This window comes from Podarcis vaucheri (assembly GCF_965113315.1).
Source record: "Podarcis vaucheri genome assembly, chromosome: 4".
Classification (NCBI taxonomy): Eukaryota; Metazoa; Chordata; class Lepidosauria; order Squamata; family Lacertidae; genus Podarcis; species Podarcis vaucheri.
The window spans coordinates 43,457,420-43,480,986 of NC_138762.1; the positions used below are offsets into that span (position 1 = coordinate 43,457,420).

At 42.8% G+C, this 23,567-nt stretch overlaps 1 protein-coding gene across 2 annotated transcripts; it reads left to right on the forward strand.

Moving 5' to 3' along the window:
• The first annotated feature begins 468 nt into the window (after positions 1 to 468).
• On the forward strand, positions 469 to 21,049 carry CD101 (CD101 molecule). 2 transcript variants are annotated; one of them, XM_082220477.1, is made up of 9 exons: positions 469 to 594; positions 2,071 to 2,448; positions 3,227 to 3,643; positions 6,288 to 6,677; positions 9,188 to 9,568; positions 10,389 to 10,805; positions 13,620 to 14,033; positions 17,432 to 17,827; positions 19,131 to 21,049. In XM_082220477.1, exons 1-9 carry the CDS (start codon positions 534 to 536, stop codon positions 19,406 to 19,408), a joined length of 3,132 nt encoding a protein of 1,043 aa, XP_082076603.1. In that variant the 5' UTR covers positions 469 to 533; the 3' UTR covers positions 19,409 to 21,049. The 2 variants fall into 2 exon arrangements, with proteins under 2 accessions (XP_082076603.1, XP_082076604.1); XM_082220478.1 differs by lacking the exon at positions 469 to 594 and adding an exon at positions 1,076 to 1,147.
• The last annotated feature ends 2,518 nt before the right edge of the window (positions 21,050 to 23,567 follow it).

A 23,567-nucleotide genomic window follows, 5' to 3' on the forward strand; every position in this document is an offset into this window, starting at 1 on the left:
TGACTCATTCTGAGAGGTTTTCATCATCATCATTATTGAAGAGCACAGTAAAACCACAATCAATCAATAAATATGGGGGGGGGTTACAGTAAAATAGCCTGAATAAACACTCCCTAACAGTTGAGAGAGTTTGGTTGTCTAATGATGCAATCCTATACTCACTCACCTGTAAGCAGGTCCTGTTGAACTCAGTAGGTTTTATTTCTGAGTAGACTAGAATTCTGAGTAGAATAGATCACATATTTTCTTTAAAAATAACTTTTACCATCCCCAGACAGGATGCCTAGTAGTCAGGAATGGTGAGAGTTGTTGTCCCTGCAAGGTAATCAGTTCTTCCTCCCTGCTCTAAGTTAACGTATGCGGCTTCTTCTCTGCGTTTCTGAGAAACATTGCGTCTTCAGTCTGCCTTCTGTGAAAAGACAGGAAGCCACAACAGCATTGTGACAGACAACTTCCCCACCATTACTGAGGCAAGGTTAGTTGCTGGAGCTCAACTAGAGAAGAGAATTCTAATCCCCGAAGAGGAAGAAAGTATGTTCTTTCTACTAATAAGACCTATCCGGTGCTTGGCAGCTGTGCTCCTCCTGCTGTCTGGTGAGTTTCATGTAATGTGTTTAGCCTTCATGGGAATATAACAGAGACAGGGAAAGGATGCACTGGACTCCAAGCCTCATCATCCATGCACATTGATCATGCTGGCTAGGGCTGTTGGGAGTTGGAGTCCAACGATATCTGGAATGCCACAAGCTTCCTACCATTGGAATACAAGAAATGCCTTGCTGTATTACAACTATGTTGACCTCCTGCGGTGTTCTGGTTGGCTACTGAAGTTTTGGATGCTCACAAGTAGGACATGAACGCGATGTTCCTTCATGGAACAGAAGAAGGACCTGGTGGATCAAGCCAGTTTTCGCAGTGGCCAACCAGATGCCTGTATTTGTTGCCATGATGGCTATGCCTGCAGATGCCTGCAGGAAACCCATAAGCAGGACCTGAGCACAAGAGCACTGTTCCCCTCCTGGGGTTTCCAAAAACTGGTGTTCAGAATAATTACTGTCTCCAACCATAGGGGCACAGCATAGCCATCATGGGAACAAATAGCCTTGTCCTCCTTGAATTTGGATAATCCTCTTTTAAAGCCATCCACGTTGGTGGCCATCACTGCCTCCTGGGGGAGCAAGCTCTATAGTTTAACAATATATTGCATGAAGTATTTTCTTTTATCTGTCCTGAATCTTCCAAAGTTCAGCTTCAGTGGATGTCCACAATTTCTAGTACTATGGGGGGGACGGACTTTTCTCTACAATGGTACCTCGGGTTACAGACGCTTCAGGTTACAGACTCCACCAACCCAGAAATAGTACCTCGGGTTAAGAACTTTGCTTCAGGACAAGAACAGAAATCGCTTGGCAGTGGCGGGAGGCGCCATTAGCTAAAGTGGTACCTCAGGTTAAGAACAGTTTCAGGTTAAGAATGGACCTCCAGAATGAATTAAGTTCTTAACCCGAGGTACCACTGTATTCACTTTCTCCATTTTAGGTATCAAAAACTTTAACAGCCGTGATCTAAAGTTATCAGCTCTCATAATAATTATATACAGACAAAAGTAGCAATTTTTAAGTAAGCTAATTTTTAAGTAAGCTAATTTTTAAGTAAGCTAATTTTTAAGTAAGCTAATTTTAGACTTAGAAAAAAAATATTTTAGTAATCCTACAGCTGGTTGCTTGTAGCTAGCATCAAATGTTATAGAATCAGTTTAATTGGTTGGGCAAGAAAGTTTGAAACTTTGAATATAGATGCGTGTGTGTATATAGAATATATATGTAGAGCACCTTTTTAAAAAGAAAAAGGGGGAAATGAAGAAATAAAAACACTGCATTATTTTTCATTTCACTTTTGCTCAAGCCTGTAGTATTTGTGAATTCTGATGTAAGGCTACTGAACATCAGAGTTTTGCCATTTTGCATTTCACCATTACTTTTGTCTTATTGCGTTTTGTTCAGAATGCCAGCTTTACTTGATTAGATTTTGATAAACAACCTCTGCTGCCATGTTATGGTTTGCTTGCAGATCTCTGTGCAGGAGAAAGGATGGTATCCATTCAGGAAGGACTTCTATATCGAGCAAGAGGGTACCACATCACCATCTGGTGTAATGTCAGTGGTTACCAGGGACCAATGGAGCAGAATTTCGAATGGTCCATTCATCGTTCATCGAACCCAAATAGAAAGCTGCAAATTATCAGTACGAATGACGCCTCCTTTCCTTATGCTGTCTACTCTCAGCGCGTTGGAAGTGGAGAGATCTACATAGAAAGGATCCGAGGAGATTCTGTTCTGCTGCACATCACAGAGCTCAAAGACATGGATACCGGCGAGTATGAGTGTTACACACCCAGCACAGATGCTGGTTACCTTGGGAATTATGGTGCAAAAACAAACCTTTTCGGTATGATATGACTATTTACTGACCACTTAGCAGTTACCTTCAACAGTCTTTGGCCCACAAAACTGATTGTGCAGCCCACCAGACAGTTCTTATGGCTTGTCAGGTGTTTAACTGCACGGCTGGATTTTGCCATTCCACGGAGGCAGCAAAAACAGAAGCTGTTCAAAAGGGCTGCCATACATGGCTGCTTGGCTCGGCTCCAATTGGAGATTGAAAGTTTGTTCAGGCTTGTGTTAGACAGTAAATGTGGATGTTTTTGAATTCAGCTGGAGAGTGAGCTCCACTCTGCAACAGCTGCTAAGTAAGAGGCACTGGAATGGAGATGCGAGACAGCTCAAGTGCTTTGCTGAACTGTTCTGCCTATGACCTCTGAGGCTCCATTAGTTTGCTTGGAAGGTGTGGCCAAGAGTTAGGGAATTTTATTTATAAAATCCTGTTCTTCCTTCAAGGAGCCTGGGTGGCATACATGAACCCCTAATGACTCACAACAATCCTGTGTCAAGGCAGTTTAGTCTTGAGAGTGACTTAATCCAAGATCATCTAGTACACTTCATGCTTGGGTGGGGCTCTCCCTGCTCCAAGTCCAGCACTGGTAAGGTATAAACATTCCTTAGAACCACTGATTAGTTCCTCCTAAAAAACAATCCCTTCAGGGGGCTCAGTGGATGCTGGTCAGTAGCTTCTAGTCCAACCTCTTCTAAAAGAAGTGTGTGGCTCTGTATTCATCTGTGAACATCCTTCCATCTGTGTTTTCTTGTATTTCTTCATTTCATTTTAGTAATTCCAGACCTGCTTGCTGCCACCATGAGGCCACAGGCTCTCGCTAGAGATCAAGGGGATTCATTAGAACTCATTTGCGAAGTGTCAACAGCTACAGTCCAACACACCCACCTCTCGGTTGGCTGGTACCTTCTTCCAGAAGGAGGCGGTGGACAAGCCCAGAGGATCCTTTCCCTGTCCAGAGATTTTGTCTTACTACCAGGATCCTCTTACAATCAGAGGTTTTCCTCAGGAGATATCAGGCTAGACAAAATTGGGGGCAGAGAATATAAGCTCTCCATTGTCAGCGTACAACCGTCAGACCAGGGGAAAGTGTACTGTGAGGCAGTGGAGTGGATTCAAGATCCCGATGAAACCTGGAAAGATATTGCCCGGAAACAGACAGACAAAACATCACTGACCATCAGAAGCCTGGGTAAGAATTGTATTTTCTACCCGTCATATATCCTGCCATTCCTGAAAGAGGCAATGAGCTACTTGATAGCCCGTGGGAGAGTAATTGTCTATATTTTTCCAGCAAATGCACACAATTAACTTGATTCGCCATTTTACTCCAAGCCTTCTACAAAGCTCTGACAGGCTTCGCATCCCAAAAACAAATATTTGATTCCATACAACAAGTGGGGAAAGAAATTCAAAAATGCAAGAGAGGCCATTTTCCATTATTGAAAATGTAAGCAAGATTAGAACAGTACTCCTTCACCATTTTGTAAAAGTTGCTTAGGAATCTTTATTGCTTGGAATGCAAACTTTGTAACTAATTCAGTTATGTGAGATGGTGTTATCTGTGAGAAGGAAGGCTGTATATTTTACTCTAAAGACCTTCCTGGGAAGGGCACAATAAAATAAAATTTAATTTGCAGCTGATGATCTCCTTGGAGCCAGCTGGAGCATCAAAAAGTAGCATTATGTATAAACAACTCTGGCTTTTTCATTTACCAGTTTGTCAGTGCTTCTTTATATAATCAGCCATTCTGGATTGCTGTTGTTGTTTTTTAAAGTTAACATTTTGCTGCTCTAAGCTACTGTAATAAAGCTATGGAAGAATGAAAGAGAAAAGCACTCCATCTATGCAAAGAGAAAAGAGACTGTCTGCTCTGTCAGATCCAGGTGTGGCTCGTCCTATTAACATTCTGGAGTGTGGGGAGGAATCAAGAACCATACATCATGCAGACATAAACCATGAGACTGGCTAAATAATACATGGTGCTTAACGCAAATACTACTGATGATGATGATGATAAAGTGGTAGTTTAGGTTTATTTATTTTTTTCACTCAGTTGCTACAGCTGTGCTGCTGTTGAAATGTGATCCTCCTACACTAGGGAATTGAAAGCTAGCTGGCTGATTCTGTTCTGCTTCTTTTCGCTTTTGGTTGTGGCTAGTTCTTCTTTGTCTCAGCACCAACAGCTTCTGTGGATCACGGAAATCATGTAGCGTTTCGAGCAAGAGGGTGGCAGGAGACCCAGCTCGCTTCCTAGTCCAGTCACTGCCAAGGCAGATTGTGGTCTCTTCTGCAGCACGGCTGTGTATTGTAGGGATCGGGGAGGGAAGTATTGATGTAACAGGGAGCAGGACAATGTTCATGTGCTGGAATAGAGGCCTGCTCACCCCTTGTGCTAATCAGAGGATTTAACACCAAATCCTGCACCTTGGTACATACCTAGCACCAGTGCATTAGGCAAATGGATTCTATAATTGCCTCTTTCCACGTAACATTTATTGAAATTCTATATCCTCCTCCCCTCCGCCAGCTCCCCATTTGTCGAATTACAATCTGTTGAGCTCTGCTGTGGGATTAGTGCTGCAAGAACACGGAGAAAGGGATGGGATGCCTTCCCACATCCTCATTCACCCCAGGGGAGCTGCAACCTAAATTGAAGAGCACACAGCACACACCCTGTCTCAACAAGAGCGATGCTTTTTTAACCCACTTCCAGGCTGAAACACGTTATGCCACGTTGTTGGCATAAGATATTCAGCAAATATTTGTGAATGGCAAACGTTTGTTCGGGATTTCTGCTCTGAATTATTTATGTGCCTGCATTCAATGCCTTGGATAATTTATGCGCAGTAAGCAATTAGACCAGCGGCTCAAGCTATGATTAGCTGCAGTGCCTTGGCCTTTGGATGCATGGAGCGAGAGCTCTGAAACTGCACTGATATTAGGGAATGCACAGCACAGGGGCACAGATGTAAGAAGCTTCCTTGCACTGAGTCAGGTCACTGGTCAGTATTGTCTATGCCAACCTTTGCCAACCTGGTGCCCCCAGATGTTGTTGGACTACAATTCTCATCAGCCCCAGCCAACACATGCTGACTGGGGCTAATAGAAGTTGTAGTCCAACAACATTGGAGAGTCACATTTTCAGGAAGAAGGTCCTCCAGGACTCGCAGCCAAGATGGTCTTTGAATGTCAGTATTCCTAGGAAGAAGGCAGTGTACAGGGTGGGAAAGTTGCCAAAACTGCCCTGGTTTCGTGGCTGTAGCATTAACAAGGGGAGCTGATTTTTGCATATCACATTTTAGCCCCCTTCAGCCTCCTGCTTTCATGCTGGAAATCATAGAATTTTAAGAGTTGGAAGGGACCCTTGCAATGCAGGAATCACAACTAAAGCATCCAAGACAGATGGCCATCCAGCCTCTGCTTAAGATCTTTTTCCACAGTCAAAACAGCTCTTACTGTCTGAAAGTTATTCCTGATGTTTACTCAGAATCTCCTTTCTTGTAACTTGAAGGCATTGGTTTGGACCCTACCCTCTGGAGCTAGAGAAAAGAGCTTGCTCCATCCTCCATGTACATATTTGAAGATGGCTATCATCGCTCCTCTCAGTCTCTTCTTTCCCAGGCTAAAAATACCAAACTCCCTCAACAATTCCCCATAAAGACATTCAGGTCCTTTATAAATTTAGACTTAATCTAATTGCTGGAGGAAGATACCCATGAAAATATGTCACACATCAAGTATGGTATACTCCTGCTTATTGCACTAAAGATACCACCTGAAAGGCAAAATTGAATCTGGACTTAACTATCTCTGTTGCTTTATATTTTCACAGATCAAAATTTTGATGTTGACATCTCTGTTGCTAAGAGGTCTCTCCTGGAAGGGGAAGCCTTGCAGATCAACTGCTCTGTGAAAGCCCAGAATACGCAAAACAGATGGTTCCAGGTGGTTTGGCGCCATCACGGTATGGTGATGGCTAGTCTCAATCATTATGGCACCTTGTCTTTTCGAAATGACAATGAGGAAAGGTATACAGTGGGAAATCTCCTAGTGAAGAAGCAGAGCAATGATAAGTACATCCTCAGAATCAACAAGGCGGAACTGAAGGACAAAGGCACCTATAGCTGTTTTGTTTCTGAAGTTGGGCAGACTCCCACTGGCTCCTTTGCTATCGCACAACAAAAGTCTTCATCAGCCATTGATATAGATGTGAAGCCTAGAGGTCAGTCATGCCAAACACCTTCCCTCCAAACAAAATATGGGAATAGCCCCTGGGCTGGGGTTCACTGATGCCCTTTGCTAGCAGACTCTAAACCAAAACTCACAGGTATATTAGACCATTCTGTAGCATAGGGCAGTCCAGTGCTTCTCTTCTAAAAATAAGGCTCCAGTAACCTTGAATACCCCCAGAAAAAAGCACTGAGGCAATCCAACATTAAAAGAAGTCATTCAGAACTGACCAGAGACTCCAAATTTTGCAATCAAATATCAGTCTCCAAAATCCTATGGGAGAGGTGAATTGTGCAACTATAACAATTTAAGGCTTAAGATGGTGAACACTGAATGTGTCCTTTTCTATATACCATCTTTCCATTGTGGGCTACAGATAGAAAATAGGAAGTGGTTTGAGAGCAGTATCTCTTCCTCTGTGGTGTAAGCCATTTCCTGACATTACCTTTAGACAAACACATTTGACAGCTTTTGAAACACTACAAATTCCTGCTTATCAGGGATAGTTGGATGTGCAAGTGCACTAGTATCCCACTTTCAAAAATGATTTCTTTTTTTTGGGGGGGACTGCTGCCTGTATCCAGCCTTAGTTTGCAAAGTGGGAATAGACTGGTGACATCATCACCACTCCAGACTCTCTCTCAAGTTTTTCTTCATTAGTTAAGGATTCCATTCTAATGCTTTCACTATTTCCCCATTTTTCTCCCTATGTACCTCTTTGTTCCATGATTTCCTGTCCTATTTCTGTGGGCCTTTTTACAAAGCTATGCAGCTTCAAGTGTGCTCCTTGGAAAAAAATATCTGGCAAACTGCTGTTGAAAATTTGCATGAGGCAACTATACAGGAATGTCTGTGGTCCAGGAATAGATGAAAGTTTCATTCAGGATAAAACTCCCATTCCCTTCAATCTGATGAACACCCCTGCCTTCAAGTTATATTTATGTAGTATACCATAGCATATTTCAGTGTTCAGGGGCATATACACTTCTGTTCCTTTTTTTAAGTTTTGTGATGGAGGAATTGGGAAAGAGTAACAAACATGAGCATACTAGTTTTCTAACCCTTCTGGTCTGATCATGAAGTCTTTCTTCCCATCACTGAAAACTCTACATCTCCATAGCTCTACAACTCAGTGATAAAGAACATTTTTTTAAATTGTGAAGTTCCTTCTTTGACGAGTAGCATTTGCATTTGACAAATGAAAATGGATACCAAGGGTTGTCTAGATTCCTCTTCTTCTTGTCTCATTAAATTCTGCCTACTGTTCCTAAAATACTATTATTTGATTGATTATTTAATTTTGCTATTCCACATGTCTCCAACAATATCAGGGTAGCATACATGATTCTATTTCCTCCGCCTTTCTATTCACAGCAGGCCTGTAAAGTAAGCTAAGTGGAGAGTGACTCAAGGTCACCCAGTGGGAATTTGAACTCTAATCTCTCCACCAATCCAACCACTCCATCAGCTTCAGCTGTGCCCCTACCTGGGTAGGGATAGTCTAGCTATTGTTGTCTATGCACTTTTAACCCCTAAGTTAGATTAGTGCATTGCATTATACATAGGGCTGCCTCTGAAGCCGGTACGGAAACTTCAGCTGGGGCAGAATTTGGTGGTCAGGTGCTCACTGGGCACAGGAATGTCCAGTTGATGATTCCTCAGGATCATTGGCAGACTGAATATGTGCTGGAGGGTTCAGCTTCTCTTGGGTCCTCATTGAAAGGAATCTCAGGTTTGAGGTTTAGACACAGCTGAATTATGGCCATGTTGGATGAGGAGCTCAAGATGTTTGGGATCCATTTTAAGTCATCTGTTTCAGACCTCCTTCACAAAATGAGGAGAAGACCAGTTCTGCAACACTTTGTTATGGTTATATTACTGCCAAAGAGCAAGGGCATAAATTGTAGGAGACAGTAGAGTTCTCAGCCATGGTGATCTGGTAAAACCAAGGAATTTGGTGATCTCGGTGTTACGGAAAACAAGTCAGGAACCAAAAAGCCACCTAGTGAGAGAGGGCGAGTCACTTAGTCTCTTCATGCCTTGCATTTGGTCCTATGGAGAAATGTGTGAGAAGATCTTAACACATGGTGGTGTATAAGAACATAGTATGAGTCGTCTGGATCACACCAGTGGCCCATCTAGTCCAGCATCCTGTTCTCACAGTGACCTATGAGAGGCCTTAAAGCAGGACCTGAGCACAACAGCACACTCTCCACTAGTGATTCCCAGCAACTGGCATTTAGAAGAAAACTGTCTCCATCAGTGGCAATAAAGATATGGATGATCTCTATACAGAAAAGAGGACATGTATCAGACGGGAAACGTAGAGGACATGTGTCAATGAAACTTTCCCATTAACCAGTTAGAATGCTCAGTAGAAAACTAAGATGATCTTCTATGAAACAGATAGTGTCAAAATGCAAACCTGTTCTGTGTCTTCTTCCCTCTTTCCCTTTGATTCAGATTTATCCATCTATATAACCCGTTGTGTTTTGTTCACAGAAAGCCACTTGCAGCTGTTTGTGTGGGTCAATAAGAAACAAATAATGGAAGGAGAAACTTTGGTTTTCAGCTGTAATGTGAGTATAGCTGCAAATTCGCTGTCTGTGAACTGGTGGCATATCCAGAGGGACAGAGATCCTCCACAGCTCATAGCCAGCCTGGAACAAAATGGCAGACTAAAGATAGGTGCTTCTTACTTGGAGCGCAGTGCTCATGGTGAGCTCAGGTTAGAGAAGAGGGACCCTTCCACGTTTACCTTGACCATCTACAACACTTTAGCCACAAAGGATACAGGGCTGTATCGCTGTGAAGTGACAGAGTGGTCCGGGAGCAGGAGCTGGAAACGCACACAGGAAATCTCAACAAGAGTTGAACCACTGGGTAAGTTCATCCTATAGCCTTTCCCTTTCACATACTTCTAGCTATCCTGTCTAATTATCCAAGCTAAATGTTATACGCAACATGACAACTCTTTAAGCACACATATATGTCTTTGGGAAGAGACCGTAGCTCATTGGTAAAGTTTGCCTTGAATTCAGACAGTCACAGGATCAATCAGAGCATCTGTTTCAAAGGATCAGGTAGCAGGTGGTATCACATCACAGGCCTCTGCCTAAGACCCCAAAGAACCACTCCCAGAGTGGACAGGACTGAATTAGATGAACTGACCCAGCCCTAGTACAAGACAAGGGTGGTATATGAACCTAATGGTCTGACTTCCTAATGCTGTGCTGCAGAGATATAAAGTACTCCTGGAACATCATTCCTCCTTCTGTGAACAGTCTATAACTGAGCTGGGTTATTTCTTGCTAAGCCCAAGGCAATGCTTTTGTGATTTTGACTCAGTTGACTTGGAAGCAATCCAGGTCAGCAAACATCTATTCAACAGAATGGGTGTGATATGATAGAGAATATAATATTTTATGACATCTGTCCTTACCTCAGCAGTGAGACTTTCTAGACAAGTAGTGAGTAGTGATCACTCACTGCAGCACAAGATGTTAGGGAAAATATTGTCTCTCTTTAAGTAACTGAGACTCTGATAGCAACTACTGTATGTTGGCTACTACAGGTGTAATGTTCAAAATAGTCAGGTGAGCAAGACTTTCCTACAAATAGAAATTTGATGACATTTGGGAGAGAGATTGACAAGGTATCTCTGGTGTTGATGTAATGTCCTCAATTTTCTCTGGCTTAACAGGGCAGAATTTGAAAGCTATACTGAGTAGCAGAGTTCCAAATGTAAAACTGCAGGAAGACCTTGTACTGTTCTGCAAGGTGGCTGGTAATGATGACATCACCAACAATGTGCCAGTCTCCATCACCTGGCTATTCCAGCCTCACTTGAAGCTGAGTGGCTATCAGCAAGTGGTCAAAGCCACCGCAAGAGGCACCATTGAATGGGGATTGGCGTTTATGCAATTTGAGAAGATAACCAAGATTACAAAATCCTCTTCTTTATCCCAACTCCTTATCCACAGTGTCACATGGCAAGAGAGAGGGATGTATAAGTGTGAAGTTGAAATCTGGAGAAACTCACAGGATGCCAGAAACTTGTCTGCAATAGCAGCTTCTGTGCTATCCTCTAATCCTGTGGAGATCAAGGTCACCCAACCAGGTAAGCGTTTAGAAACCATTGTCAGCCTAACCTTTTCCTTTTGCAGCAGTATTAGCCACTGTCTTCTAGGAAGCGTCTCTCATAAGTCTTGGTGGATGACTCAGATCACCGTTCAATATGTTGAATGCAATAGATTTTATTTTGCCCCATAGTGTTGACTGTCTTTTCCCAAACATATCCAAGACTCTGCCCTACTTTATGACATTTGTATTAATTTTTTCTATTTTATTTAAATTTCCAACCAGCTTTATGAATGGATAATCCCTAAAATCCCTCCAACGATGTATAAGGGAGCACTGATAAAACACATACCCTTGGTTGTATCAAGAGCTCAGAGTAGACCCATTGAAACTAATGAACCAAAGTTAGCCACGTTCATTTTTATTTATTTATTCATTTTCACTCTGAGTAGCACAAGTAATGGAAACAAGCCACTATTCCCATCTCAGTGATTCGGTTACTTCTGTTCTCAAATTTGCTAAATGTGTTTATTGTTTTTAAATGTTTTTATAGATTACTTTGAGTTGTTTTTAAATGCTTTAAACATGTTCTGATTTTGTTTTTAATTGTCACCTATCAGTGATGGTTCTGCCGCCATGGGCTCCTTTAGAAAGAAGGACAGAATATACATTTAATAAAATAAACAAAAATAAAATAAAGCCTCTTTTGTGAAAGCAACCCCCCCCCTTTTCTTCTGTTTGCCAACAACAGGCAATAAGTTAAGATGCTAGAGGAAGCTGATAACTTCTTACCATACGTCTGACCAGTGCTGTGGAAAGGGGAGACGTTTTGAAATGACTCATACTGGGGGTTTTGCACCCACAGTGGGTAGACAATAGTTTTTGCAGAAATGCACCCGTTGACAGCCTGCGCGTATAATGGGAAGCAGCTGCTGGGTTCTTTTGCATACTTCACTTGCCACCGCAGAGAGAAGAGACTGCACTGTCAGCAGCCGGGTTCAAAGCAAGAGAAGGAACTTGGAGATTGTGCTCAGTTAATTAAATTGAAGTGGGTTCTGATTTCTCCTTTCAAGTCATCTGTCTTTGGCAAGGCCACTGTGGGTGACAAGAAACTTAAAAGAAAGAGCTTGGCTATCCTTAGCAAGATCTGCTTTGGGGGGGAAACTATAGCAGGTTTTTGTAATCGGCATCTTCGGATGAAAATCAAGTACAGAGCTCTGAGATCTAATGAGAATATTGGAAGCAGGAAAGGATGCCCTTATTACAGCCTTTTCCAAGAGTCCTTTCTCTTGGAAGTGATTCAGACACTATCCGTGATACTTCCTTGAGAGAAGCCAACAACCCGTGCAGTCCTTTCCACAATCCCTTGTGGGTTTTCCTTTTGCTATAGTCTACAACGTCTTCATTGCTGATGAGGCACAATGTGAAAACCATTAAGATGCTATTTCCACTTGCTGGAAAGGTTAACAAGCCAAATCATAGAATTGTAGAGTTGGGCTCCAAGGGTCATCTAGTCCAACCCCCTGCAATGCCAGAATCACAACTAAAGCATCCATGACAGATGGCCATTCAATCTCTGCTTTAAAACAGCCAAGGCAGAAGAGTTCACAACCTCCTGAGGGAGACCATTCCACTATCGATCAGCTCTTACTGTCAAAAAGTTCTTCCTAATATTTAATCGGTTTCTCATTTTTTGCTGTTTGAATCCATTGGTTCAGGTCCTACTCTCTGGAGCAGCAGAAAGCTTGTTCGATGAATTATTGTATTTTAATCTTTTGTTGGAAGCCGCCCAGAGTGGCTGGGGAAACCCAGCCAGATGGGCGGGGTATAAATAATAAATCATCATCTTCCGTGTGGAAGCCCTTGAGATATTTGAAGATGGCTCTCATTTCACCTCTCACTCTCCTCTTTTCCAGGCTAAACATACCCAACTCCCTCCCTCAAGCACTTCTCATAAGGCTTGGAAGCACCCAACATACCTTCTCTGGTCATTTCACTTAGGCAGCTGTAAATCCTTTTGCAGGAATGTGACGGGCAAGATTAGGATTAAAATGAAAGGCAGGAAGGAAGGAGGAATAAGGAGATGGACAGGCAGCTGCTCTGAATGAGAGAAGATCGTAAAATGGATAATAGTGAAGATAGTGCTCAGTTATTTTCCAGATCTCTCTGAACATCTTCCTTTCCATCCAGTCAGAACTCTCCCATTTATGTCAGATAGTTTTAAAATCTCAACAGAGCAAAAACTAAAGTGGAGGCAGAGTTACATTCAGCAGGAATTTGCAACAATTTATGATATGCATATAATTCCTTTTATGATTTGACTTTTTGGGCGAGCCTAGCCCACATTATATAATCATTGCTAAAGGTTTAAGGATGGGGGGCATTACTTTCTTTCTAGTACCTCTGAATAAAGTGCTGATTTCTAAAGCTTTCTGTGGAGCAGATATGCGTGTTAAAAGAGGTTCTAAAATGTAAAGAGAAGTGCAGCAAATTAAAATGTGCTGGAATCCTGAAACCCAGATGGGAACTCACTCTTTTTTTTTTTTTTTTTAGGATATGAATGAATCATGGTCTTCATAAGAGCTTGAACAAAATTGTTTGGCTTGTGTTCCACAAAATTTATATTTGATTAGATTGTTTTTTGTAATATATTCAGTTAATTTAAATACTATTTCATATTTCAATATACATTTTAAATGGTTTAGAACAAAAAAACAGCATAAAAGTATGATATAATTCTACATTCAAAAGTAAGCAAAATTGCTATGATTACTTATTATATTGTTATTATTCCATATTTTAATAATGGTGTCAATATTAGCTAGTAACTACTATTCTTTGCCTTTTATTCTAGAAAGCAATCTAAGACTCAGCATGGATGTAAAGTCTTTGGAAATCACTAGCAATGAAGATGTAAGAATTGATTGCAGAATCAGGTCATGGACCAATGAGAATTCTCGGTTAGGAGTTGCCTGGTATTTTCTCCCATTTTCTCCCACGAATTCAGTTCCACTGCTGATTATAAGAACGAATTACACTAACATATTGGAATATGGGGAGGCGTTCAGTTCTCTGCATCAGAAATCCAGGTTTCATAACAAGAGGGTCTCCAACCACCTGTACCAGCTGCTTATTCTGTCAGGGGGTTATGATGCCCATGGCAAATATTACTGCGTAGTAGATGAGTGGATCTGGTTAACAGATGGGGGCTGGTACAAACTTGGAACGATGGAATCTGGAAAAACCACGCTAAATTTCAAGTTTTCAGGTAACCGACTTTATTTATTCATGGATCTTTTAGATGAGAGTAGCCAACATGGTGCATTTGGGATGTTTTCGCACTAAAATGACAAGAGATTCTGCCATTCTCTCTCCCCGCCCTCAGGGTGGTTCAGCTGAGCTGGGCACCATTGCAGAAATGGGAGGACTGGCACAAAACATTGGGCTGCCTGAGAAGATTAGACCACTCATCACTGTGCTTGTCTCTGCCTACTCCTGGCTTAGCTCTTTGGTGGCATGCTGGGGACCTCAGTGCCACTCTCTGAGGAGGGCACAGGGAATAAGGTCACAATGGAGAGTGTCTGCCCATGAAACCAGCAGGTGCATTTTAAACTGGCTTTAAACATTTACTTTAACCCAGGCTTCCTCAGCCTCGGCCCTCCAGATGTTTTTGGCCTATAACTCCCATGATCCCTAGCTAGCAGGACCAGTGGTCAGGGATGATGGGAATTGTAGTCTCCAAACATCTGGAGGGCCGAGGTTGAGGAAGCCTGCTTCAACCATTTAATCAACTCTGCTGGTCTCTGTACTGGTATCCCAAGCTACAAAGCCATTTTTATTGCTTTTGAGTCTTTTTTGGCACATTACTGCCTTTAAAACTTGATTCTTTTTTAAATTAACATCACCATCACAAGAGTCATGTGGATATCGCCGGCTCTCTGGAGCAGAGACAGTAACATTGGTTCAGTATTGGTCTGTTTCAAATCCCACAAATAAGCAGGGCATTACTATCGTCAATGCAATTGTGTTTGTGTGTACACAATTGCCTCCAGTAAAGATCCCCAAAGTCAATACTCTTAAATCCCCCAATTTAGTGCATTCACCTTTGTTCTACCTTTTGCATTAACATTGCATGCCCCAGGCATTGTTGTTGTTAGATACAGACAAACAGCATGCTGAGATGCCTGCTTGCAAGTAGGTCTCCACCTGCTTTTTGAAATGATAGATCTCCCAGGTATATGGCCTAATAATTTGTTGTTATAAACAGCCACTCCAATATTTGAGCAGACTTATTCACGAGTACATCCAAATCTTTGTCTAGACATTGTAGGGGAGTTATGAACCCTTTAAAAAGGTGATGACTTACCCCTCAATATCTCTGACTCCAGCAAGACACGCAGGGCCTCTTCCAGACTGGTGTTTGATTGTGTGTGTATTCTGCAGCATCTTTGTGATGTAATACCAGTCCATTGGCAGTGGATTCATTCTGCTTTGGTTTGTTCTGCAAACCATTGCTACCTCATTATTGCTGTCTGGAGAGGTTATAGCACAACAAAAGCAGGATAAAAACAAACCAGAACATTTGTAATATATTAAAAATAAATTGTGGGATTTCAGCAGGAAGCTACAGGATCTCCACTGACTGGAAGTGAAGCTCCAAAACTTTTGCAGGTGCAAACAGTATTGATAGTGGAATTGCATTAGACCATCCAGAACCATCTCAGCAATTGGGCAGACTGAGGTTGCTGAGGTTCTTTTTTTTTTTATAATATTTTTTATTAGTTTTACAAAAGTTTTTATAACAGACAAACACAAAAAGGAAAACAAACAAACAAACAAGTATAATTTCATAATGTCATTTCATAAACTTCTTTCCTCGGACTTCCCCATACCTCCCCTTTCTGCATCCTCATGTCCAAATTTTATAGCAACTTATAAATGTTTTTTCCAACTCTAATTCGTCATAGTCCTTTCTTATTCTAATCTTATATTACTGCAACCCTTTCTCTCTATAGAATCTCGACATTCTAAACTTCATCAAGTTTATAGTAGTCCTTAAGATAAATCTTGAATTTCTTCCAATCTTCTTCCGCAGTCTCCTTTCCCTGGTCTCGAATTCTGCTCGTCATTTCCGCCAATGTCATATAGTCAATCACTTTCATCTGCCATTCTTCCACGGTGGGTAGATCTTGTGTCTTCCAATACTTTGCGATCAGTATTCTTGCTGCTGTTGTTGCGTACATAAAGAAAGTTCTATCCTTTTTTTGCACCAATTGGCCGACAATGCCCAAGAGAAAGGCCTCTGGTTTCTTAAGAAAGGTATATTTAAATACCTTTTTCATTTCATTATATATCATCTCCCAGAAGACCTTAATCTTCGGGCATGTCCACCAAAGATGATAAAAAGTACCTTCAGTTTCCTTACATTTCCAGCATTTATTGTCAGGCAAATGGTAAATTTTTGCTAGCTTAACTGGGGTCATGTACCACCTGTATACCATTTTCATCACATTTTCCTTTAAGGCACTACATGCCGTAAATTTAATTCCGGTGTTCCACAACCTTTCCCAGTCAGCAGACATAATATTATGACCAATGTCCTGTGCCCACTTAATCATAGCTGATTTAACTATCTCATCTTGTGTGTTCCATTTCAACAGCAAGTTATACATTCTTGACAAATTCTTAGTATTGGGTTCTAGCAGTTCTGTCTCGAGTTTTGATTTTTCCACCTGGAAGCCAATTTTCCTGTCTTGTTTGAAAACCTCCGTTATTTGATAATAGTGGAGCCAATCTTGTACTTTGGGTTTTAGTTTTTCATGGCTCTTTAATTTCAGTTTCTCTCCATCCTGTTCTAAAATCTCACAATACTTTGGCCATCCGACCTCCATATTAACTTTCTTATGGGCCTTCGCCTCTAAGGGTGACAACCATCTAGGGGTTTTGTTTTCCAACAAGTCTTTATATCTCATCCAAACCTTGAACAACGCTTTCCTTACAATGTGATTTTTAAAGGCACTATGCACTTTGATTTTGTCATACCATAAATATGCATGCCAACCGAATGCGTTATTGAAACCTTCTAAGTCCAAGATATCTGGACAAACAGTATTGATAGTGGAATTGCATTAGACCATCCAGAACCATCTCAGCAATTGGGCAGACTGAGGTTGCTGAGGTTCTTGAGGCGCCAGCCCCACGGGCATCCTGCCTGCCCTGCCAGCTGGGCAGAAGTGGCGTTGGTATCGGCCAAAATCATGTGATGAGAACTTGTGGCGTGTAGGATTTGGACAAGGTCTCACTCATAATTGGCGCTGATGCTGATGCTGCTTCTCCACCAGCGACTGAGCCGGTAGCATAGGCAGAGAAGCAGCACTGGTGGCACCAGGTCTGGCGGCAGTGGTAGGGTAGGGCAGCACTTCTTGTTTTGCCTTGCTGCTCCTAAGACTGCCCCAAGAGCATCATGTGTGCAAATCATCATGAATGCACACACAAAAAGCTGTCTGGAGGGGCCCACAAAGTGTAGCTTGGACCAGCTATTTCTAGTATGTCCCGGGACAATTCCTAGGATTGGGGAATGCATAGTGCCAATCAGAGTGATTAGAGGTGTGACGTAATATGCCAAATAACATTTTCTTTTTCTTTCTTATTTTGGTTCTCCCCCAGAAAATAAGCCGCTCGTTGAAAGAACGAACTACAGCATCACTGTCACCGAAAATGAGGACGTGACCTTGAACTGTACCCTGCAGAGGCCATTCCAGCCCACCTCCCACTTCTCCATCAGTTGGTTCAGAGTGTCAGAACAGTCCAATACGGAAACCCTGGTGCATATGAAAGGCAATGGCATCATTGACTACGGTAATGGCACAATGGCAAGGAGGCTGCACCCCCACTGCCCTTCTGTGGGCGATTTTCTTCTGATCCTGCAGAATGTGGAGAAGGATGATGCTGGGCTGTTCTACTGCCGGGTGGAAGAGTTCAAGGCTGTCGACTGCAGTGCTGAAGGAGCAAAACATGAATGGGGTGAATCGGGATTCAGCAAGCTAGTTGTACTCCCTTCAGGTAATGCTGAGCTGACTCCTGGGCGCATGTCAGTGCTGAACTCTCCAGCCTTATACCTGGTTTAAAGGCGATCCTTACCCTCTTTAGACAGTTCAGATTGGGGAAAGTAAAGACATAAGAGGAAGCATTTGGGCACACTAGCTCCACCCCTTCACACTTATTCCATTCACTTTCCATCTTGTGGAATCAAAAAGGGGTCACCAAACACGGGGGACCAAGAAGGAACAGGAGGGCTTAATTATGGAGTTGGGATGTGGCAAGGCAATAGGAAGAAGAGTAGTAGTAATGGGTTCTTCTGTAAGAACATTAGAAGAACCTTCTGGTGAGGCCAATGGTCCATCTAGTCCAGCATTCTTTTCTCACAGTGACCAATCAGGTGTCTAAGGGAAGCCAGACAGCAGAATCTGAGCACAGCAGTACTCTCTTCTTTTAAGCCGAATTTCAGTGGCAGGTTAGAGATCCTATGGGTGTCAGGAAAGGCCTCTGCAGGGACTTTAGTAACTGCTGGTGCCCCTTGGTGACCCCTTTTGATTGCTCAACATAGTAGGTAGACAAGCCTTACACATTTGGAGCACAGAAAGGAGGCAGAAGGTTTGTTTTGCTACTATTGTTGTAATAAAGTGAGACCAAAAGACCAAGCAATCAATAAGTGGAAGATCCAATGAGTGTTGGAGCAATCAACTTCCCCCTATCACACACTGAGAATGAATAGATGTAGAAAAATGAACAGTGTAAATAAATACCAAAAGAGAGGCAATACCTTTCTATAGCCGCTTCCAGTCTCTGCTGAGTCCTCTTATAACAGTCCCATGGTGTCAAATTGGCTAATAAATTCCAGTTCATGATTTTTAGTGCAGTATGGTAACTTTAAGTTCTGCCCATTAATGTCTTAGGAGACTGAAATGCTATCCTAGTGGTTTGTGTCTCCGTTTATACGATCTCACACAGATTTTTACCTGGCCTATGAAAATGGGAGAAGCACATTGCTTGCAGTTAAAGGCAAATTCTAAAACAGTGCTAAAATGGCTGTGCAGACACATTCCGAGAATGGAAAGGTGACAATCCATACTGTGTATTATGTACACGATCTAAATATAACTACTCAGTCACAGACGTTTCACTTTTGCATATCTGTTAGAATGGGTGATAATGAAGATTCTGAAAATATTTTTTTAAAGATGTATTCAACATATATTAAAATGCATGGTTTTTAAAAGATGTATTCAACCTTTTTGCAGCCTGCATAGATGCATGAAATTCAAGAATGAACAGCTATGTTTTCACCCTGTTTCCCTCCCTGCAGTGTCACCCAGTTCCACCCAGATCTGTTCTTCTCCGCCTCTGTTCCGTTTCCTTGTATTCTACCCTCTGGTCCTGTTTGCTATCCTGGTGGCTGCCTTCCTCATCTGGCACTTCAAAAAGAAATGTGCTCAGAAGAACAAACTGAATCAGTGGGAAGAGAAGACATCTGTTGAAGCTGCTGAGATGGTGGCACCATCCCATTCCAAGCTCAGTTCCGAAAACCACAATGACATAGCGGAGGAAGAAACCAATCGTCTCAAGGATAACGAAGAGGATTGACCATTTGTTGAAGAGTGAACAGAGGCATTTTGTGCTGCATTGAATTCTGATGACTTTGGGGGAGACTTCTCTTTAGCACTCAATCAGGGCAAATGGCAATTTGGGTTCTCCCGAGACAGACAGTTGTCAACAACTGATGTTGGAGGCTATCACCATTCTCATTGTTGGTTTGACTTACAGCTCCCTCCCCTCTTTTCTTCTTCTTCTTCTTCCTATACTTTTTGACTCTGCAGATCTTCACAAACAGGTACAGTATTTAGCAGCAGGAAGTTTTATTCGACAATCTAGAACTTGCCTCTAGATAGTGCGAAGTGAACTCTGTTCCTTCTCAGGCAGCGCATGGGAATGAATTCCTGGCTCAGTGCTTCTTTTAAATGAAATTGTTACTCGTGGGGCACGAACTCAACACGGTACTTTTTTTAACCATGCAGAGAGGCACTTTTAACCTTTCATAAAAAGACATAATAAAGCAATAATGCCATGGATGTATTTCAGCATTAAATTTAAAGATGGTTAGCACTTAAATTCCCGCTGCCTTTCTCCCATTCTAATTCTATTCTCTGCTGACCCTGCACAGTTTTATGAAGCTCAGATTTAAGGTGATTCACTGTGGGTTTTTAAACAAGACTCAAGACAGCAGAGACACACAAATATCCCCTCTTAATCTCTTTCATGGACACACTGAGACATATTCCAGAAGAACTGAATACACACTTTATCAGCATTTTGTCGCGGTTAGAGAGTTGGACTAGGGCCTGGGACACCATGACTCAGATTCCCACTTGGTCATGAGGAAGCTCACTGGTGGCCCGGGCCAGTTGACTGCTTCTCAGCCTAACCCACCTCACAGGGTGTTGTGGAAATTACATGAGGGAGGGGAGAACAATGCACACCACTTTGAGCTCCTTGGAGAAAAAGGTGGGATAAAAATGCATTTTAATTTTTTAAAATGCCAACTATATAGAAGGTAACACAATCTTGAGACTAGTCCCAAGGGGGATCAACGAATCAATTCCATGCAAAAAAATTTGCAAAGCAGCAGGGGGCGCTGTTACCTGGTAGCCCTAAGAATCTGTTGCCCCAGGTTTCCAGCCCCTTCTCCTTGTTTTTCTTTTCTATTTAAACTTAATATTTATTTATTTTTTGCTTACAGGACTGCTGAGCATTTTCAAGGCACAGTGTTGCTGAGACCCCAAGCACCCATTATCTTAATTTGATCAGAGACCTAAGTTCCCTTCTCTCTATAAATTACCACGTTCAAATTGTATGCAAGTCTGTGTCATAGGCCTGCACCCTTTTAAACACCTAGTGGCATCCCCAAGAGCAGAGGCACTATAGATCAAATCGCAATGTGCATTACACGGTCAAGGAATTAAGTACCTAGAAAACACATGTGCGCACATGCATATATAAAGGTACTTGCAATGCAGATTTCGATGAGAGCTGAGGCTTTTTAGCCTAGTGGCATGAAGCTTTTGGATCAGTGATCCTACTGAAATCAGGCATGCACCTACAAATGCTGATATTTCATCTCCTGCTGAAATCATTTGTTTCACCAAGTGTTTTTAGAGAATTAATTTGATTTGTGTTGGTCATTTGTTCTGTGTTTTATGATTCAGTAATTATATGGTGTTTTAATCATTTTTATTGTACATTGTTATGGAAAAGAAAAACTGAAAGTGTGTGTGTGTGTGTGAGAGAGAGAGAGAGAGAGAGAGAGAGATGCCAGCCATGCTCCTTCCAGTTTATTGTATCTTGGAGGAGAACATCAGTGGCAGGCAGGAACCCTGACCAGGAGTACTATTGTCAGGAGGTCCTCCAAGATTTTGCACTATCCAGGGTCTCCAGCTGTTTTTGGACTACGGTTCCCATCATCTCTTACCACTAGTCCTGTTAGCTAGGGATGGTGGGAGTTGTACTTCAAAAACAGCTGGAGACCCAAGTTTGGGAAACTCTGGCTAGACTCTGGTGAACCCTGGACTAAATGGATGACTGAGTGGGAGATTCAGATGGCCTCCCATCAAAGGGGATTCCTGCCCGGTCAGTGGCAAGACAGAGTAGCCAAAAAGGGGCTGATAGGAGTATGGGGTTGGGTGTGTGTTTTTTTGCTTTGTTTCTTTGCTGTGCATTTGTGCAGATAAAAAGAAGAAAGGGAAAGACAGAGAGAGCCTTAGTCTCTGGGGCTGTCAATCCGGTATGAAAATTCACAGTCAGGGGGAAAGCATTCCCTTATTTTACTTAAAAAATAAAAAAGGCACATGAAAACGAACTGGTAATAACAAGAGAAGGATGGGAAAACACCCAAAGGGGGTGGGGGTCGCAGCGAGACTGCTTTGTTCCCCCTCTGATGGGGCTTTAATACCAGCGTGTGGAGCACTGTCCAATTTGGAAGAGAAGGACCATGACCAATCGGTGTTAAATGTGGCAATAATGTGTCATGCGGCGGCCACAGGATAAAAGGCAGCGACAGCCTGAACTGTAACAGATTTCATTCTCTTGCTAATGAGTGAGACGGCACAGTGGCAATGAAATCGAAGGGAAATGCCATGAGATTCTAATTTCTCTTCCCGCTGTTGCTGCCTCTTCTTTGATCTAAAGCGAGTGCCTGTTTTAAATTGCAAACGGATACAAGGAAGATACCATCCAGCCAGTGGCTTACGGGCTTAATGAAGTGGGGCATACGCTCGAGTCAGATAATATTCTGAGAGGCAGGAATTCAGAAGCAGGATTACGGAAGGACTCGGGGAATAAGGTGTGCGTTTTGGCGCAGAGGCAAAAGCGAGGACTGGGCAGGGTAGTTCTTATCGGAGGCCACGCTTGCAAGGCGATGACCAGGGGTGCAAGGGAAAGGGTGATTTCCGGAGGACCTATTTCTTGAACAGTCACCCTGATTTGATTGCAGGGAGACAAGACGATTGCCTGTTTAAGGAGCATTCATCCTAATTTGTTCGTGGTGAGGTTGGGTGAAAGTGCTAGCCTGGATAATCCAGGGAATTCCCCATCAGTTTCATTACCAAACAACAAGCAACAAGCAAGCAAGCAAGCAAACAAAACCCTGATCTTTTGAGGAAGCAGCTGTGCAAGACACGCCCCACCCAATCAGCTAGAATTGGGGCAACCTGATTGCCCACCCCAAATTTACAACCATCTGGAAGCACCTTGTTCACTGGGAGAAACATCTCCTGTGAAGATAAAGGGGAGCAATGTACAATGGTACCTTGGGTTACATACGCTTCAGGTTACATACACTTCAGGTTACAGACTCCACTAAGGCAGAAATAGTACCTCGGGTTAAGAACTTTGCTTCAGGATGAGAACAGAAATCATGCTCCGGCGGTGTGGCAGCAGCAGGAGGCCCCATTAGCTAAAGTGCTTCAGGTTAAGAACAGTTTCAGGTTAAGAACGGACCTCCGGAACAAATTAAGTACTTAACCCGAGGTACCAATGTATATAGTCTTATCTGCAACCTGAGATGCTTTTGGGGTGAGGAGAAGTTCTGCCCACTGATACTTCGGGGGGGGGGGTTAGATGTGCTGATGCTCAGCCCCTGACAGTGGGCACTATTTTGGGGTGGGATTCAATCATATCCTGACACATTCAGGCTATGCAATTGAAGCTGCTTTGGAGCTCTTGTGAAAGAAACCCACCGGCCCCAAATATCAGACTTTTTTGGAATAAGGAAGCGACTTGGGTGCTCTAATGGGCATCAGGAAGGAATTTCCAACCTTGTAGTAGGAACTGGGGGCTACCTTTGAAGGTGACCCGGAAACTACAACTAATCCAGAATGCAGCAGCTAGACTGGTGACTGGGAGCGGCCGCAGAGACCAAATAACACCGGTCTTGAAAGACCTACATTGGCTCCCAGTACGTTTCCGAGCACAATTCAAAGTGTTGGTGCTGACCTTTAAAGCCCTAAACGGCCTCGGTCCAATATATCTGAAGGAGCGTCTCCACCCCCATCGTTCAGCCCGGACACTGAGGTCCAGCACCGAGGGCCTTCTGGCAGTTCCCTCATTGCGAGAAGCCAAGTTACAGGGAACCAGGCAGATGGCCTTCTCGGTAGTGGCGCCCGCCCTGTGGAACGCCCTCCCACCAGATGTCAAAGAGAACAACAACTACCAGACTTTTAGAAGACATCTGACGGCAGCCCTGTTTCGG

Coding starts and splice junctions, on each gene's coding strand:
- CD101 (XM_082220477.1), top strand. CDS start 534: ATGTTCTTTCTACTAATAAGACCTATCCGGTGCTTGGCAGCTGTGCTC. Junction 595..2,070: donor TGTGCTCCTCCTGCTGTCTG/GTGAGTTTCATG, acceptor GTTTGCTTGCAG/ATCTCTGTGCAGGAGAAAGG. Junction 6,678..9,187: donor TATAGATGTGAAGCCTAGAG/GTCAGTCATGCC, acceptor TTTTGTTCACAG/AAAGCCACTTGCAGCTGTTT.